Source organism: Sceloporus occidentalis, unplaced genomic scaffold (genome assembly GCF_023333645.1).
Source record: "Sceloporus occidentalis isolate IW3139 unplaced genomic scaffold, rSceOcc1.0.p SCAF_57, whole genome shotgun sequence".
NCBI lineage: Eukaryota > Metazoa > Chordata > Lepidosauria > Squamata > Phrynosomatidae > Sceloporus > Sceloporus occidentalis.
Genome location: NW_028317037.1, coordinates 3,933,771 through 3,953,314, shown reverse-complemented (window position 1 = coordinate 3,953,314; position 19,544 = coordinate 3,933,771). Strand labels below are relative to the sequence as shown.

The following is a 19,544-nucleotide window of genomic DNA, read 5'->3' as shown; positions in this document are numbered from 1 at the left end:
CCACAGTCCAGGGTGCAATGTTCCATCAAAGACCTATACATTTATAGACTTTTGTTTTTTCAAATGCACCACATTCAGCGTTGTGCAGACTTTTTAAAAACATGCAAGGTAAAGTGAAGTGAATGTGATTTTGACAATAGGTTCATTCAGAAACAGTGCACACAAATGTACATGCATCAATTTCTGCGTGCCTTCAGGAAACAAAGAGAGGTGATGCACACCTCATGCTCCATCTCTGACCGAAATATAAACACAGCAGTTAAGCTCAGATAAATGGTCTCATTTGCAAAAATAAAATAATTAATTTCACCAGTGTGTAAATGAGGAGGGGCTATGATGAGGGGAGGCCATGGATCAGATCCTTAAGGTAATGCAGGTCTTATCCAGCCCAGGAGCTAGAGCTTCTCCACCTGGGACACAAAGCAGGTCCTCCTCCTCTTCCTCTGTGTGAATGAGAAGTCAAATTCTCATCAGTGATGATGACACAGCCTGAAAAATTTGCATTCCTGCATTTAAAAATCTGAGGAGTCCTGAATCCTGTTGGTTAACCCTTGAGTGTAGACTCACTCAACCCATAAGTGACTGCTGATGTCCACATATAGATAAATCCAACCGATTCAGTGATTCTACTCTGATCAGGACTAAGCATAGGATACAGACTAGGATTTAGGCCAGCATGTGCCTGGAACAGGATATTCCCAAGCCAAGATGGCCAGGTAACATTTGGAAAGTGGGCACTCTCCACATGGGAAGAGACACTCTCCGAATTGTGACTTTTCTGCATGCAGAAGGCTGCCATGGGAATTGGGTGCTCCCTTCCCATCAGCTCAATCCTCTGATGCCCCCTGATCCTGGGAGGAGGGCTGGTTACCATGGAAGGGAAGAAACTTGAGAAGAGAGAGCTCCTTTCCTGCCATGCCTGGCCAGCAGCTTCACTGGTCAATGGAGTGCAACTGGTTTGGCCACTGGGAGAATGAGGGTCCACCCTGGTGGGAGAGTTGAGTGCGAGGTATTAGAGAAGCATCCAGCTGTGTTTCGGTATCCAGAAGGGAAGCATATGTGACCTGCATATGTCACCAGCTGATCTCTGTGACTGAGTGCTGCAGGGTTTCTTGCCGAACCAAGCCTAACCCTGGTCTCTTTTCTCAGGAACTTCATCTTGGCCCCCTTGTACACTGCTTTGGGGTATCTTTTGCTGGACGTGATCCAAGTGCAAGGCCACCAAGACCTCTCTACCTAATGGCCGACACAGGGGCCAAGCGGAGGGAGTTGGGCTCCAAGAGAAAGAGGTTGCCGAGGTACAACAACTCTTTTGTAAGTTGCCACCCTGACTATTAATTTCTTTTTTAAAAGTTTTTATTGAAAATATTAAAAATTACAAATGACAAAAAGACATATGACAATCCAATTACATTATGAAGCAAACCCTTTTATCTATTAGACTTATGTAGATTTCTTTAAATAAACTTCCTGGTTCTCCAGATCTCTCCAAAAATAAAAACCATTTTATTTTAACTGAACTCTTATCTCTTTACCAACTATTTACCAACGGCTTCTTAATACTTCTGAATAAAGGCTTGAATACCCGTTATCACGTTACTTTTCTATACTTTTTTCATTCCACCTTATACCATATACTATGTTATCAATATCACCACTGTGTTGTTTATTTATTTTTCTTCATATATTTACCTTCATATGTTCTATATTTCATATTTTCCAATATCATTTCAACTCTTTTGGCATATTCTACAGGACTCATCCCAAAAAATTCCATTACTTAATATATTTCTTCCAAACATTCCACTCTTTATAGAAATTATCTAATGATTTATTATTTACAAAGTAAGTCAATTTATTCATTTCGAAAAAATCTTAACATTTTCAATCCCCATTCTTCAATTGTAGGACATTCTTCTTTTTTCCATTGTTTTGCAAACACTGACCTTGCTGCTATTATAGCATAGAGAAGAATTTTCTGACTATTAGTTTCATTTGTGTCCCTGCTGGGCCACCTCATGAAAGCAAGGGAAGGACATACTGTTCCAGTTTGGCAGAGAGAGTCCTGGATAATCCTCTGTCACCTCATTTTTTCAGGGGCTTTGAAAATGTCCTAGTTCTCTCTCCTCCTCGCACTTTGTCCCTTCAGTTCAGTTACTGCAAAATGTGTTCCAAGTTCAAAAGATGTGTGCAGCTCAACAACTCAAAAGAGGAGAAGGGAGGAGAGAAGGGGCAGGGTCTTGCCCTTGCCAGGAGTTGGGGGCCAAATCAAACTGCTGTACCCTTCCTCACTTTTGTGATCTTCATCATTAACAACTTTGGCCATCTTGACCCCCTTTTGGTGTTGCTTATCCAGATGTGTCTTTCTTTCCCCATCTCTGAAATGCTGAGGGATATGGAAGAATATATCTGGAGCTAAATTGAGGGTGGGCCCAGTGGCCCTCAAGGCCAGAGTACTCCCCAGAACAGTTTTTTAAAAATGGAATTTGCCTCTGAAATTAGGTGAGATATGACTTAATGCACTATAATTCATTGGTGACTAAATGTACTATAAATGTCTGGATAGTCAGTATCTTAATCAATTAATAATATCCCAGAAATGGCCTAAATTATATTCTTTATTATATTGTATATTATATTGAAAGGGTTCAAGACAATCTGGATCTCAGAGGCTGTAGCTTTTTGCTTGCTTGCAGACTTTAAAGTTTATTTGCTGGACTGAATTCTGAAGTGTTGAAATAATATTTGCAATGCACCATGTACTCCCCCCCCCACTTTTATTGGTCATTCTCTGGATGAGGGCTATTTTCTATTGCAGGTGACCTTTGCGGATGTGGCGATATATTTCACCAAGGAGGAATGGAAACTGTTGACAAAGAAGCAGAAACTTATGTACAGTTCTGTGATGATGGAGAATTATGAAAATGTGGCCTCTGTGGGTAAGGAAGCTGAATCCATTGCCCTTCCTGTGGAGACTGAGGGCCCTTTCATAATTCAATGTCAGAACGCTATAATTCCACTTTAGAATTATTGAATCAAAGAGTTGAAACAGACTGCAAGGACCATCCGGTTCAATCCTTTGCCATGCAGGAATAGACATTCAAAGCATCTCCGAGAGATAGCCATCCCGTCTCTGTCAAAAAACCTGCAAAGAAAGAGCACCAAACTCTGAGGGAATATGGCGCAGTACAGACCGTCAACAAGCGGCGTACCAGCACCGGTATTAGAGTTGGGAAGAGTGCATCATGTACATGCTCCCTAACCGTAATACATACCAGCAGCACCATAATGCCAGCGCCCTGTGTACATGGGCACTGCTATTATGATGTCACGCACGCACCATGTCTAAACCTGAAAGAGCTCCTTCTGGGCACGCACCTCGTTCTCACAGCCACCAAACGGCTGCGAGAATGATGGCAGGGAGAGAGGCCCCTTTCTGCCATGGCTCTGGCTCCCATGGTGTCCAGGGGCATGAAGCCCCAAGGACATCCATTTCCAGGCCACAGGGAAGCAGCATTTTGCCGCTTCTTCATGGCCTGGAATTGTGCTGGATTGGGGCCTCTTGGCTACCAGTATCGCTGCCCTGGCCCAAATTCTCTGCGGAAAGGGGCAGCTGCAGACCACCCCTTTTCCATGGTCAGTACTGGGCCTATATTCCACTGTTGAAGAGCTCTTACTGTCAGGAAGATCCTCCTAAAGCTTAAGTGGAATCTCTTGCCCCTGTGGCTTGCATCCATTGTTCCATGTCCTTTTCTCTGGAGTAGCAGAAAGCAAGCCTGCTCCATCCTGAATATGACATCTCTTCAAATATTTGAACAGGGCTGCCATGTCCCCTCTTAACCTTCTCTTCTCTAAGCTAAACATACCCAGCTCCCTAAGTCGTTCCTCAGAGAGCATGGTTTTCAGACCATTCACCATTTTGGTTTTCCTTCTCTGGACATGCTCCAGCTTCTCAGCATTTGTTTGAATTGTGGTGCCCAGAACTGGACACAGGATTATTGCAAGTGAGACCTACCAAAACAGAATAGAGTGGCATTATTATTTTCCTTGATCTTGACATTATACTCCTATTGATACAGCCTAGGATCACATTGGCCTTTTCAGCTGCTGCATCACACTGTTGACACATGCCCAACTTGTGCTCTACTACCATTCCTAGTTCCCTTTCACACATTATTTAATTGTCAAAACATATTCCTGTGGAATCTTGGAATTTTTAGTTTTAGTGAGGCACTATTGTTCTCCACTTTGTAAGGATATCCAACCCTAAACTGCTAATTCTGGAATTTTGTGGGAAGGAGCCATGGATGTTAATGCTTTTTGCCCCTAAATGGTCCTAAGCCCATTCCTGAACAAGTTTCCTGGCTTTTGTTTCCACTTTTCCAGGCTCTGGAGAGGCTTTGTGGGAAAAAGGCCTCCCTTGGCCCTGCAATGGCCCAGAGAGGGCTCAGCAGTGCGAAATGGCCTCCAGTTCGCAAAAGGGATGCTGTGGGATATTGAGGGGCAAAATATTATGCCATATTTTTAGGCGACACAATGTGGGGTTGCCTCAAGATCCTGTGGTGGCCAATGTGACTCTCCCCAATCCCCAACAGTAGTCCATCCCTGTCTTGGAGTTGTCTTAAAGCTGTTTTAGGGCTCTCCTTGAACCTCACCAAAATTGGAATCCAGGTCCCAGCCCCTTTATTCTGCTTTTCCTGATGCATTATTTGTAAATTGATTGTCCTGCCTTTCTCAAGAAATGAGTCTCAAAGTGTCCCTTTTGTGCATCACACTCTGTGGGTGTGTGTCTGTGATAGACATATGGAGGGAATGTGAAAAACAGAAAAGCAGGAAAGAGATGGTGAAGGTGAAATGCTGAAGCAGTGCAGATGACCAAGAGTGAAGGCTGGAGAGCAGAGAGAGAAAAGGAAGGGGATCAGGCCTCTGGGAGCCAGGAGGGGAAGGCAGGAGCAAAGCCAGGATCACCTAGCTCTGTGCAGACAGGAAGGGATCTCTAGGAAGGGCCAGGAGAGGGGCCTTGGGGATTGGGAGGCAACCACCAACTCAACAGATTTTAAGACCTGAACTGGTGAGAACTGGTTCAGGCCCTTGTTTTCTAACATATTTAGCAATTATGAGCAATGTCTATGAAGAGAGGAAAGAGGGACAGAAAAAAATTCCTTTTTCTCTCATGTTTCTTTTCCAACCTGAGCTTGCTTAGCTCCATGGTTGATTCCAGAAGTGCTTTGTTACCCGAAATGCTGGAGTCTGGGGAGGACACCCGCAAGTGCTATGCTTTTAGGGGAATTTCATGCTTAGCTCAAAGGAGAGATTGGGGCAACAGTGATCTCGGGATTCATCCCAACTATATCAGGCCCCAAAGCACACAGACTCCAAAGGCATTTTAAATAGGTTTCTGTGTTTTATTTAAGGGGAAAGCAAAACACACACACACACATACATCTAAGTGTTCATGAACATACACAAGAACTAGGTAACAAAGGTGGTTGTGGTGAATAGTGCAAGGCTTTGCTAATGGTAATACATTACCTAGATGGAACTTGATTGCAATTGCTGAGGGTCCAGAATGGGGAGAGAAGTCAGTAACTCCCATGACAAGTGAGGCTGGCGAGTGTAGTGAGGTGTTTGGCAATGTAAACCAATGGAGTGTCTTTCTGCAACTGGACTAATGCTGAAGACTAGTCAGTTGGGGCTGATATTTATACTGAAATTGTTGCTTGGGAGCAGAAACAAAACATTCGAAAAAGTTTAAATTGCTTTAGAATGTTTCCTGGGTGGGGAAAGAATTGTCTGAAACTGAATTAAATGCAGTGGGTCCTTGGTGGAAATTCTTCAGCCAAAAAGGATCATCACACTGGCTCTCAGGTCCTTCTTGGCTCTGAATTTGGGTCCCATTCACAAGCCAATGTATAGCACAATCTGACGGCGAAACTCCCAGAGATCAACAATAACATAGCAGAGAACAGAAGAAAATCTCCAGATATAGGTATTGGCAATGCACTGACTATTTGCCACACTTAAAAATAACTCATAGACACAGTTGATTTCCTCCAAGTCCTTGGAGGTTCTTTATCTTGAGTTGGAATAGAAAACAAATATGTACCAGCTCTCCTCACCGACTTCCATCAACTTCATAATCTCTTCTACACCCAACTCCATTCCACATCAATCCACATGTGAGCTGTATACTGTATTGGTTGTGAAGCATCTCCTTGTGTCACACAGCATGAAGCATCCTCTGCAGTTAGCTTGCATCATGCCTTAGGGTCTGGATCAGGACTCTATGGCCGTCTCACAGGATATGATGCCACTTTTCAATCAAAATATTTTTACATATATTTAATGGAATATTTTTCAACTGCCCGATTTTCTGCTTCCACTGATTTCCTTATGACAGTTTCCCTACAATCTCTTCTTTGCAAGCTCCTATAAGTAAGGATACAACCATTATATGGATTTGGGGGCATCCAGAACAGGGTCATGTCGGGTCACTCACACCAACTTTATTAATTGAACCTGAAATAGGGAGGGGTGAACGTAGGGCTAAATCTTGGGGTAACACCTTCCTCTCTTAACGCTGAGATTCAGTCTTCTCTGACATTGTTCTCCTTTACAGAAGAACTTGTCAGTCGTGAGCGAATCCACACAACAAAGAAGTCACATAAATGCCATCACTGTGGGAAAATTTTTGCTTACAAGTCAGTCCTAGTCATGCATCGGAGAGTCCACACAGGAGAGAAGCCATACAAATGCCAGCATTGTGAGAAATGTTTTCCTCGGAAGTCACACCTAGTGACACATCGGAGAGTCCACACAGGAGAGAAGCCATACAAATGCCAGCATTGTGAGAAATGTTTTCCTCAGAAGTCACACCTAGTGACACATCGGAGAGTCCACACAGGAGAGAAGCCATACAAATGCCAGCATTGTGGGAAATGTTTTTCTTCAAAGTCAGACCTAGTGAAACATCAGAGAGTCCACACAGGAGAGAAGCCATACAAATGCCAGCATTGTGGGAAATGTTTTTCTCGGCAGTCACACCTAGTAAGACATCAGAGAGTCCACACAGGAGAGAAGCCATACAAATGCCAGCATTGTGAGAAATGTTTTGCCTACAAGTCAGTCCTTGTTATGCATCGAAGAGTCCACACAGGAGAGAAGCCATACAAATGCCAGCATTGTGGGAAATGTTTTTCTCGGCAGTCACACCTAGTGAGACATCAGAGAGTCCACACAGGAGAGAAGCCATACAAATGCCAGCATTGTGAGAAATGTTTTGCCTACAAGTCAGTCCTTGTTATGCATCGAAGAGTCCACACAGGAGAGAAGCCATACAAATGCCAGCATTGTGGGAAATGTTTTTCTCAGAGGTCAAGCCTAGTGACACATCAGAGAGTCCACACAGGAGAAAAGCCACACAAATCCCAGAAGTGAACTAACATTATTTTTGTCAAGAATTGTGATGTTTCGTGTTAGGTGTGTCTGTCCATATGTCTGTGTATATTTTAAAGTTGTATTTTTTTAGGTTTAGGTTTTAATTGCTATTAGTATATATCATTGCTTTAGTTTATAAAATTGACTGGGGATTATTGGTCGTGGTATAGGTTAGCTGAATAGAGGGGTGGGATTTGTTGCAGCTGGCTAGTATAGTTATGGCAATGATAGCTTCTGGAATTTGTGGGATGTTGGTTGATGAAAGGTAGAGGCCAGTATTAACAGAAATGGCAAAAGGGGCCTTGTTACCTGTTAGACATAGACTGTGCGTATTGGAGTTGGGGGCTAGGTTTGAAAGAGGCTGGAGTTTTAGGTTTTGGGGTTTAAATGTATTCTTTGGCTTGAGGTGGGCAGTTCTGACTTAAATGCTGAATTTCTGACTATGGCCTGTTACAGACTGCCAAAATAAAGCTGCTTCGGGTCTCTTTGGAGGTATGCTGTTTAAATGATGCGTGCATCCTAAGAATCCGGAAGCTGCACCAAAGCTGCACTCCGGTGCTTATGAATGGAGTGTGGCTTTGGCGCGACCTCCGGACTCTTAGGACCCATGCATCATTTAAATAGCATACCTTCAAAGAGTCCTGAAGCAGCTTTATTTTGGCAGACTGTAACAGGCCTTTGTGTTCTTAATAAAGTTCTTTGTTGTTTCAACACACTGTACTCATTGATGCACAGAAGTTCTGCATTTGCACAAAATTGACACTTTCTTCTTTCCTCAGGCCTTAAATCCTTTCCTAGCCACAAAAACAGAGGCAAACACACACACATTTATACACACACACACACAGAGAGAGAGAAAGATGTACAAAGCAGAACCTTCTCAGCCTTTCCCTCCTGAGTCCAGCTCTGTAGCTCGGGCTCCATTCCGGAAGGAAGAAAGGAAGGAAGGGAGGGCGTACTCTTTCCCTTCTTCCAAAGGCCGACAGTGGAAAAAGCATCAGCAGCAAGGGCCTTTCGATCCCTGCGCATGCTGAGGAGGGGCCTTTGGGGCATCTATGCATGCACAGTCTGAATCCCTGAAGCCATTACTGACCTCACAGTCTGTTCAGAGGGAGGGAGTGAAGTGGGGATAGCCCTCGTCCATTCAGAGGAATGGCTAGAGGGTCTTCTGGGGGAGAGTTGGGGTGTTGTAAGAAGGCAGGAAGCTCCTCTTCTTCCCCCAAAGAAAGGCAGGGGGCCTATCAGGCCTCCTGTTCTTCTTTCCTTCCCAGCTCCTCCTTGGGGGTTTCCTTGGGACCCAGGTACTTGGGGAAGGGGGTATAAATAATAAATAAATAAATAAATCTTTTATTTGTATCCCACTTTTCTGTGACAAGACAATCAAAGCGGCTCACAACACATTAAAATCCACATTTACAAAATTATGTCCGAAATTCCCCCCTCTTAAAACAGGATTAAACATGTTAAAATATCTATTAAAAACACAATAAAAAATACAGCGAGGACAGAGCAGTGGGCTAATACATGATGTGGGGGGCAGTCATTCTGTGGCCGGCACTTTTATTCAGGAAAGGCCTGCCGGAAGAGATCCGTCTTGACAGCTTCTTTAAAGTTGTCTAAGCTGGCAATTTGACGGATCTCGTCTCACAGACCGTTCCATAGTTTGGGAGTAATTGCAGAGAAGGCCCTGGTTTTTAAAGGCTGCAATAGATTCCTCCCAGAGGACCTGAGGGTGTGGGGCAGATTATGTGGGAGCAGGCGATCCCTCAAATAGGTTGGACCCAGGCCATGCAGGGCTTTAAAGGTTATAAAAATAATAATGTTAATAATAAGTTTTATTTCTATATCGCTATTCCAAAATTAGATCACAGCGGTGTACAAAACATTCAATATGCAATACAAGATAAAAATGCAATGATCAATACTCAATTCATACAAAGGCTAATAAAACAATACAAAATACACATTCCATATTAAAACCGATAAAACACAATCACGCCAGCTGAAATATTTGAAGTTATCACACAATTATAGGGAAGGATCACGTTAACATGGGACTTCGGCGAAAGCTTGATGAAATAGAAAAGTTTTCAATCTCTTTTTAAAGAGATCTAAAGTGGAGGTGGCACGGAGATCCTCTGGAAGGGTGTTCTAGATCCCAGGTGCCGAGATGCAAAAAGCTCTCTGTGAGGTTGACTTATATCTGGAGGAAGGGATTTTCAGCAGATCCTTACCAGATGACCTGAGAGTGCGGGGCGGATTATATGGGGAGAGGCGGTCCTCCAAGTACCCCGGGCCCAAGCCATTTAGGGCTTTATAGGTCATAACCAACACCTTGTATTGTGCCCGGAAGCGAACAGGCAGCCAATGAAGGTCTTTCAGAATCAGTGTTATGTGGTTGGCCCTGGAACATCCAGAGACCAACCTGGCTGCCATATTTTGAACTATTTGAAGCTTCCGAGTTTGGTAGAAGGGTTGCCCCATTTAGAGCACATTGCAGAAATCCAATCGAGAGGTTACCAGAGCATGTACCACAGTTTCAAGGTCCCCCCGGTCGAGGTAGGGTCGCAGCTGGCGTATCAGTCGAAGCTGATAACAGGTGCCCCTGACCGTCGCATCCACCTGAGAAGTCAAGTGGAGCAACGAATCCAGGAGCACCCCCAGACTGCGAACTGTGTCCTTCAGGGGAAGCATGACCCCATTCAGGACAAGTGGACAAATTACCTCACCCCGACCAGGAGAGCCTATCACAAGTACTTCCATTTTCTCTGGATTCAGACTGAGTTTGTTTTCCCTCATCCAGCCCATTACCAACTCCAGACAAGCATTTAGAGGAGAGATGCCAACCCTAGTCACTGCATCAGTCGGAGACACAGAAAAACATATTTGGGTGTCATCAGCATACTGATAACACCGCGCCCCGTGTCTCCGGATGATCTCACCCAGCGGTTTCATGTAGATGTTAAATAGCATGGGGGACAGAATGTCTCCCTGAGGGACACCAGATGTAAGTGCCCTCCTGTTGGAGCACACGTCCCCCAGCTGCACCATCTGGAATATACCCGAGAGGTAGGAACGGAACCACTGGAGTGCAGTGCCTCCGATTCCCAACTCCCCCAGGCGTTCCAGAAGGATACCATGGTTGATGGTATCGAAAGCCGCTGAGATGTCCAAAAGCACTAACAGGGACACGCTTCCCTTGTCCATGCCCAGACAGAGATCATCGACTAAGGCAACCATGGCCATCTCAACTCCATAGCCCGCCCGGAAGCCGGTTTGAAATGGGTCTAGAAAATCTGTTTCTTCCAAGATCCCATGAAGCTGGAGAGCAACCGCTCTCTTGATCACCTTCCCCAGGAAAGGCAGCAGTGATACCAGTCGATAGTTATTCGGGGATAGGGGGTCCAGGGAGGGCTTTTTTAGTAATGGTTTTACTATTGCTGTCTTTAGACTTGATGGAAATTGTCCCTCCCTGAAGAATGAATTAATTATACAGCGGAGCATGGAAGTAACTGCCGTTCCTCTTTGAGCTGCCAACTATGAAGGACAGGGATCGAGAGAGCAAGTCGTCTTCCTTACGCTTTGAAGAATCTTGTCCACTTCCTCGATACTCACAAACTCAAAGTGATCCAGTTTAATAGAGTCCACAGAGTCTCTGGATACCTCTCTTATAGGTTCTGGCAAAATACTGGCGTCAAGATCAGCCCTCAGCTGAGAGATTTTATCCGTGAAGAAGTTGTTAAATTCATCACAGCAGGCTATCAATGGTTCTAAAATAGGGTTCAGGGGAGGGGGCAGTTGAGTCAGCCTTGTAGTTGAGTAACCAACACCTTGTACTGTGCCTGGAAACGAATAGGCAGCCAGTGTAGAGATTTTAGGATGGGTGTTATTCGGTCACTCCTATTTTTTCCGGCGACCAGCCTGGCTGCCTCAGTGTCAACTAAGGAAGACATCTCCCCTCTGAATGAATGTCTTGAGAAAGTAAAGGTCTAGATGAGGAAAAGCAGAATGAAGCTGAATCCAGATGAGACGGAGCTGCTCGTTGTTGGAGATCCTAATCCAGATATGGAGGTTTGTCACCTGCAATCCATCTGTGGATGGGGTCACACTTCCCCTAAAGGACTGTGTTTGCAGTTTAGGGGTGCTCCTGGATCCATCGCTCCAGACGTTGGCTCAGATAGATATGATGGCCATGAATGCCTGTTATTAGCTTCAGTTGATACGCTAACTGCACCCCTTCCTGGAACCTGAAGAACTGAAAACTGTAATGCACACACTGGTGATATCCCCCAACCCTGAAGCCAGGCCATCAATAACAGAGCAATACACAGATTAACATGGGAATCACTTCTCCTTACCCAGGATCACACAGTGTGTGTGTGTGTGTGTGTGTGTGTGTGTGTGTGTGTGTGTGTATACCCATTCTCTTCCAGGTCAGCATTCTCTAAAGATGGCAGCCACAGATATCAGCGAAACGTCAGGAATAAACTCTTCTAGAACATGGCCACATAGCCCAAAAAAGTACTCCTGGTTTGATTTTTTCTTTTAGCCAGACTCAAAATGGACCCTTTGAAGAGCTTCTCTTTGATACTTGAACCTCTCAACTTGTGCATAGGGAAGATATTACACATTAAACTATTTCGAGATGAAATGAGATTCAACCATTACAGGTGGAACTGACTGGAAAGAAATCAAATCGGGGAAAATGTTTATAATGGAGTCTCAAAAATGTAATAATAACAATTTATTAAGCTTTCCACTGCTATTTATAATTTTCCTGGAGGTACTGTTAAACAAAATAAGAGAAGATTAATCAATTGAAGGATTTAAACTGAAGGGGGAAGAGTATAAATTAGGTGCGTATGCAGACGATTTGGTCCTGACTATTTCAAATTCAGAAGAGAGCATTGAACATATTTTAAAAATATTAAGGAAATTTGGAAAAGTAGCGGGTTATCATGTAAATATAGAAAAACCAAGCATTTTGACGATGAATCTGAATAAAGAAGAAAGGAAGTCCCTACAAGAAAAATCAAGTTTCAATATAGTTAAATAAGTAAAATATTTAGGGGTAATATTAATATCAAAAATATAGAATTATTTAAGAACAACTATGAAACGATGTGGAAAGGTATCAAATTAGATTTGGAAAAATGGGCTAAATTACATATTTCGTGGATGGGTAAGATAGCAATAATTAAGATGGCGGTGCTTCCCAAATTTTTATTTTTATTTCAAACTCTCCCAATAATTGGCAATGACTTGACTTTTAAGAAATGGGAAAAAGAAATTTCTAAATTCATTTGGGATAGGAAAAAAGCAAGAATAAAAACAAAAGTACTACAAGAATCAGTGGTTAGAGGGGGTCTTGCCCTCCCGAATTTAAAATGGTATTACCATGCCTGTGTGTTGGATTGGGTATTGGACTGGGTTAAACTTCAAAATAAAAGAATAATAAATTTGGAAAAAATGGATTTAAAATTTGGGATTCACGGATACTTATTCTACAACAAAATTAAGATAGATGCAAATTTTAATAATCACATAATCAGGAGAATCCTTTTAAGAATTTGGAATAAATACAGGAATAGATGGTGTCCCCAATTACCACTTTGGACCTCGTCTAATGAGGCACTATTTAAGAGAGAGGCATTGAAAAAAAAAAATCCCTGGGTGGCATATAAGGATATCTCTAAACTTCAAGAATGGGAGAGAGTTATGAAAACTCAGGAAGAGTTGATTGAAGAAGGCTTCTCTCTCATGCAACTGGTTCACCTACAGACAGTTGAGGGAGAGATTTCTAACGGATATTAAGGTGGAATTGGTTCGGTCGAGAGAGAATCAGAAAAAATAATAGAAGACCCCACAAAACAAATTTCCAAATTATACAATTTAATTAGAAAGTATGAATTAGAACAAGAAACAGTCAAGGAATTTATGATTAAATGGGCACAAGATTTGAAGGAACAGATTCAATTGGAACATTGGGAAAATTTGTGGCAGACAAAAATTAAATATACACAATGTGTAATGTTAAAAGAAAATGTATACAAAACAATGTATAGGTGGTATTTAACACCATATAAAATATCAAAATGTTCAAAAACAATAGAAATAAGTGTTGGAAATGCAAAACAAAAGTAGGAACATACTTACACTGTTGGTGGGGCTGTAGTAATTCACAAAAATATTGGAGGAAGATACATAAAGAGATTGGAAAAATAATTAACATTAGAGAAAAAGCCGGACCTAAGCTGTATCTCTTAAACTTGACAGACACTTTAGATTTGGATAAAGAAAATGAAAAATTGCTTTTCTTTCTGATCGTGGCGGCAAGAGTATCATTCGCCAAATATTGGGAAGTGGAGGAAAGTCCGAGGATAGATGAATGGAGACTGAAAGTCATGGATTATTTAGAGATGGACAAACTGACTACACTACTCAGGAAAGGCACCTTGAATAAATTTTACAAAGTATGGAAACCTCGGAAGGAATACTTACAGAGAGAAAAAGCGGTTACAATACAGACGGGGCTTGAAGTATAAGCGAACAGTATATGAAGGAGAAATTAGTTCCGGGGGGTAACACTCTAAAGGGGTAATTAAAGGAAGTTTAGGATTTCATATTAATAGGAAAAGGATTCTATGGAAAGTCATAAAAGAAAAAAGATAGGAGCTAGTGGATGTAGTTTAGGAGGTAATGGAGGATAATGGTAATTAGCCTTAGGAAGAGATAGCTAGAATTAGATAATATAGTAGTATTCAAAGATGTACATAATGTATATATCAGAAGTAATTTAGGATGGGTATGTTTTATTATCTGTTTTTGAAAAGGATCTGTAGATATCAATGATTGTAATTTCTCATAAATAAAGGATATTTGAAGAAAATTTTAAAAATTAAGCTTTCAGAAAGTTAACAACAAACCATGAGGAAATGCAAGAATATAGATCTATAGGCATCTCAATGTTGCATTTACTATTGTTATTGGATTTAATGTTGTGCTTATTCCTCTGTGATTGTCTGTACAATATGATTTTATTTTTTATTATTATTAATTTTTTTATTGAAAATTAAAAACACACAACAACAATAACAAATGTATCTCGGTACAGACTCACTAGTCCTTATATCGAGTTGTACATCAAGAGGAAATTGGACAGAGCAGAGATCTAGAAAGGATTACGTAACCCAAGGGGGGAGATATACATGTACAGATATATATATACATATATATATTTACGTGTTGGAGAAGTGAGTCTTTCTCTATTCCCATAAAGTTTAGATGTTGTATCTTATCTTCTTTCTTTAGTGTTTTTGTTTCCCCTTTACCTCTTGTCTTCCGTTACATCCCTCCTTGTTCCTTCTGTTTTAGTTGAACTCCTTCCTACTGTTACCTTCTACTTCTTCCATCCTCTCCTTAGATCCCTTCTTCTCTTCCTCCCGTCTAATTACCTTCACCACTCCTCTTCTCTCCTATCTTTACTACATACACTCACCTTCCAACACCTACTTTACCTTCATTCATTCATTCTCTTCCCTCTTCCACTCTTCCACCATCTCTCATCCCATTCTTACCAGACTTCTCTCTCTGATCCTATTGGGTATAGTTGTTTTGGTTTTCCACCCTTTTGAACTTACTTCAGATTTATGATATCGTTATTATTTTCCTTTCAAAGGTCCATCCACAGCGATGGTATGATTTATAAATCTTCCCTTTCCGCTTATTCTTGATCTTACTGCTATCTATTTATTGATCCTATACGTAATTCGTTTTAAACCCATCTAATATCTTTTATTATTTTAGGTCGTCGAGATTTTTCATTACATCTTAACTCTCCAACTCTTATAATCTACTAGAAATGATATGTGTACTCTACTATTTTATTTATTACTATTATTTACAAAAGCTAATTGTTGCTATCTTTCCCCATTCCTTGTTCAAACTTTCCAAAACTTTCGCCCATTCTTCATTTACTTCCTCTAGAGATTGATTTCTGAGCAATTGTGTCATTTTATCCATTTCTATTGCATCGTAAACTTTCATTAGCCAGTCTTTTTTGCTTGGAAACTTTTTCCCTTTCCATTTTTGCGTTAGAGCCAATCTCGCCATTGATATTAGATAATACAAAACCTTCCCATGTCTTCTGTCTACATCCTCTTCCCACATATTTAATAGGAAAGTAGAGTCAGGTTTATCGTCTCGTATACCCTTTTCCAGAAATTCTTAACTAATTTACATGACCAGAGGCAATGATATAAAGTTCCAGGTTCTTTTTGGCATTTCCAGCATAAATTGTTTGTTGATTTATAAATCTTGGATATCTTTTCTGGCGTTAAGTACCACCGGAAATAGGTTTTATAATAGCTTTCTCTCAAATTATGTGAGGCCGAATATTTTAATCTCTTTTTCCACACCGCTTCCCATCTATCTAAATTTAGAGGATAACCAATATTTTTTGCCCATTGTATCATATTTTCTTTTATTACTTCTTCTTCTTGCTGCCAACTAAGCAATAATTTGTAAAATTCTGATATCCATTTTGGGTTTTCTTTTTCTATTATTTTCCCAAATTCATTAGATTCGGCCTCAAAATTTGCTATTTTGGAATCCACTTTGAATCTTTCTCTTATCTGCCAGTATCTAAACCAATCTAATTTTATCCCTTCCTCAAAGAGTTCCTTTTGTGTTTTGAATTCTACACTTTCCTTTTTGTCTTTTTTTAATAGTTTTGAATCTGTTAGCCATTCTGTTTTTTGTCTCGTTTCTGATTTTTGAATAGCTTCCTGGGGGAAAGCCAAGTAGGACATTTTGCCATAATTCTAAATTTATATTTATTCCATGTTTTGAGTAGTGACCTTCTAATGTAATGTAAATTAAAATCTTTATTTGCTTTTATTTTATCGTATCCCAAATAAGCATGCCATCCAAATATTACTTTGTCACCCTCGATCTCTAATAGTTCTTCATCTTTTAGCAAAATCCATTCTTTGATCCACATTAAACTGCATGCCTCAAAATATAATTTTAAATTTGGTAGGCCTAATCCACCTCTCTCTATTGAGTCTTGCATTGTTTTTAATCTAATTCTAGGTCTCTTTTTTTGCCAAATAAAATGACTTAAATCTCTTTGCCAGATTTTGAAAAAGTTGTCTTTGATTACGATTGGGAGTGTTTGGAATAGATATAAAATTTTCAGAAGAACCATCATTTTTATTGCTGCTATTTTCCCCATGAATGATAAATTTTATTTTCTCCATTTCTCCAATTTCAATTTAATTTCTTTCCATGTTTTTTTATAGTTAATGTCGAATAGCTCATTCAGATTGTTAGATATTGTTATTCCTAAATATTTTGTGTTTTTTTCTATTTTAATCTTTAACATTTCTGATAATTCCCTTTCTTTGTCTGGAGACATGTTTTTAGTTAATATCGTGGATTTATCTTTATTTAGCTTACAACCTGTTATTTCTCCAAATTCTTCAACTTTTTTTACTAATTCTATTGCGCTTTTACACGGGTCATTTAAAAAAATTACAAGGTCAACGGCGAAAGCCCGCACTTTGTATTCGTGTTTTTTTTATTTTTAAACCTTGGATATGGTCATTATCCTTGATCATTTTAATCAGTCTTTCAATTGTAAGTATAAATAATAACGGGGAGAGGGGACAGCCCTGTCGTGTACCCCTGTTAATTTTGATAAAATTGGATTTTTCGCCGTTCACCATAATTCTTGCTTTTTGGTCTTTATATATTTCTCTAATCCATCCTATACACTTGGTGCCTAATTCCAATTTCCCTAAAATTTCAAAAAGTGTCTCCCAACAAACTGTGTCAAATGCTTTTTCTAGATCTACTAATAATAAGCCTAATTCTCTTTCGTTGTGTTTTTCATAGAATTCCAATATGTTTAATACTAATCTTGTGTTTTCTCTTATTTGTCTGTTGTTGTCCATTGTTCTGGTTCCTTGTTCCAGGTGATGCTGGAGAAGAGGCCCTGCCTCCAGGGGAACCAGAGGCTGCAGGCGATGAGGAGAGGGACTCCTTGCCCAATGCATCGCTCACCTGGAGGGCCAGCACCAGGAAGGTCATTCCCTCCACCTTCACAAAGGCCTCATTCCCACTCCCTCATTTGCCCTGGATAGAATTGGGCAGATCCGGGTTCCCCCATATTGAATCTCCCCGGAAACAAGTTCCTACTACCCTTGACCTCAATCAGGGGAATCAACCCCCTGAACTTGACCCGATCATGACCGGGGCTGAGTTCATATTTGCCGGCAGCAGGGAAGAGCCGGTTGTTTCCAAAAAGAAAGGGTCAATAGTCCACTTTCAGTAAAGCCACGCTAGGGGGGATTTGCCCTGGATCTCTTGCGCAAGCCCCTGATCAAATTGTGTTATAATCAGCGCGAGTGTGTACTTCCAACTTTTAAACTGGTTTGGGAACCAGGGTAAAATGTAGTCTGAATGGCCCCTACATTTAAGGGTGAAGGGAGCAAGAAACAACAAGCAAAGTCTAAACACTTCCTTTTACCATTGCAGCGTTGGAGCATGTCGCCACCCTCAAACTGTCAATCGCTCACCTGCAGCAAGGCCAGGAGCAATGCAGAAGGTGACTATAGCAACTCGGTGTGTGGCGCTCCCCACAACAATGATGTGGGTCTTCCTTTTTTGACTTTCAAAAATGTTTATTACACTGAGATATTCCCATGATAGTATTTAAATTACCAAATATCGACCAAACATTAACTATTAATTTAACGGAGTGTTATCATCCGTTTCTTCAAATGTTTTAAGACAACTGCATTACATTTCTAAATATCCTTTTGGTTTCCCTCTTAGTAAAGCAGATACTACATCCATATTTCTAGCTTCATATATCTTAATCAACCAATCTTCGATAGAAGGAGTAATTGTAGATTTCCAAACTTGAGCAAATAAGATCCTTGCACATGAGACCATATATAAAACAATTCTATTGTATTTTACTGACTTTATGTTGTGTGTCATGTTTAGTAAAAATGAATTTGGTTCAAAGGGAATATTTATATCCAGAATGTTTTGGATGGTTCCATGAATCCTTTGCCAGAATCCTTGAGCTTTAATGCATGTCCACCAATATGAAAGAAGCTTCCCTCAGGTTCCCCGCATTTCCAGCTCTTAGTATTGCCAGTTTTGTATCTCTGGTGGGTTTTTGGGGGGTTAGATACCACTTGAATAACATTTTGATATCATTTTCTTTATACTTTTGGCACAGAGTGAATTTATTTGTTCCTTTCCATGATTTTCCCCATTCCTCTATAGTTATAGTTTTATTTATATCAGGTGCCCATCTTACCATGCTGTGTTTAATAATTTCACCCTCTAGATCTCTTTCTTTTAATACTTTATAATATTTGGAAATGTGTTTACCTTTTGGGTCCATCATAATTTTATCTATTTAATTGTTATCCATCGTTAACTCAGGAGCTTTATTGTCTGCCTTAAAACGATTGTTTAATTGGTTGTATAAAAACCAATCCTTCATGTTTCCTCTTTCATTAAGTTCTTCCATAGATTTCATATTGTATTTTCCTTCTGGTGTTTTATTTATTAAATCTCCATATCTTAGCCATGAAGTATCTTTGTCCTTTGTTCTATTGTAATAGGCTTCTTGCAGTGACACCCAAAATTGATGTCTCATTTTGTACCATGCTTTAAGCAATGATCTTCTTATAACATGATGGTTAAAAGCATTATTATCTTTTGGTTTTCTATACCACATATATGCATGTATACCAAGATTCAGGTTAGCTTTTTCTATATTGAATAAATTCTTGTTTTCTAATTTGAACCATTCTTCTAACCATTTGAGACAAGCTGCATAATAATACAGCTTAACGTTTGGTAAGTTACATTCCCCCTTGAAGCAAAGATCATTTACTAAGGGAACCATAACAGTTTTGACTCCGTATCCCATCCTGAAGCCAGTATGAAATGGGTCTAGACAATCTGTTTCATCCAAGACCGCTTGGAGATGAAGAGCAACTGCCCTCAAAATTATGTTGGTTAGAAATGGAAGATGGGAGACTGGTCTGTAATTGTTCATCTCCAAGGGATCTAGGGAGCGT

At 40.6% G+C, this 19,544-nt stretch overlaps 2 protein-coding genes across 2 annotated transcripts in view; both read left to right on the top strand.

The window, feature by feature from the left end:
* LOC149287725 (uncharacterized) overlaps positions 1-19,544 on the top strand; it is a 415,509-nt gene that overhangs the window by 89,688 nt on the left and 306,277 nt on the right. The gene's annotated exons all lie outside the window — the stretch shown is intronic.
* On the top strand, positions 350-7,939 carry LOC149287736 (uncharacterized). The gene is made up of 3 exons (XM_089492525.1): positions 350-367; positions 2,819-2,939; positions 6,620-7,939. Exons 1-3 carry the CDS (start codon positions 350-352, stop codon positions 7,435-7,437), a joined length of 957 nt encoding a protein of 318 aa, XP_089348651.1. The 3' UTR covers positions 7,438-7,939.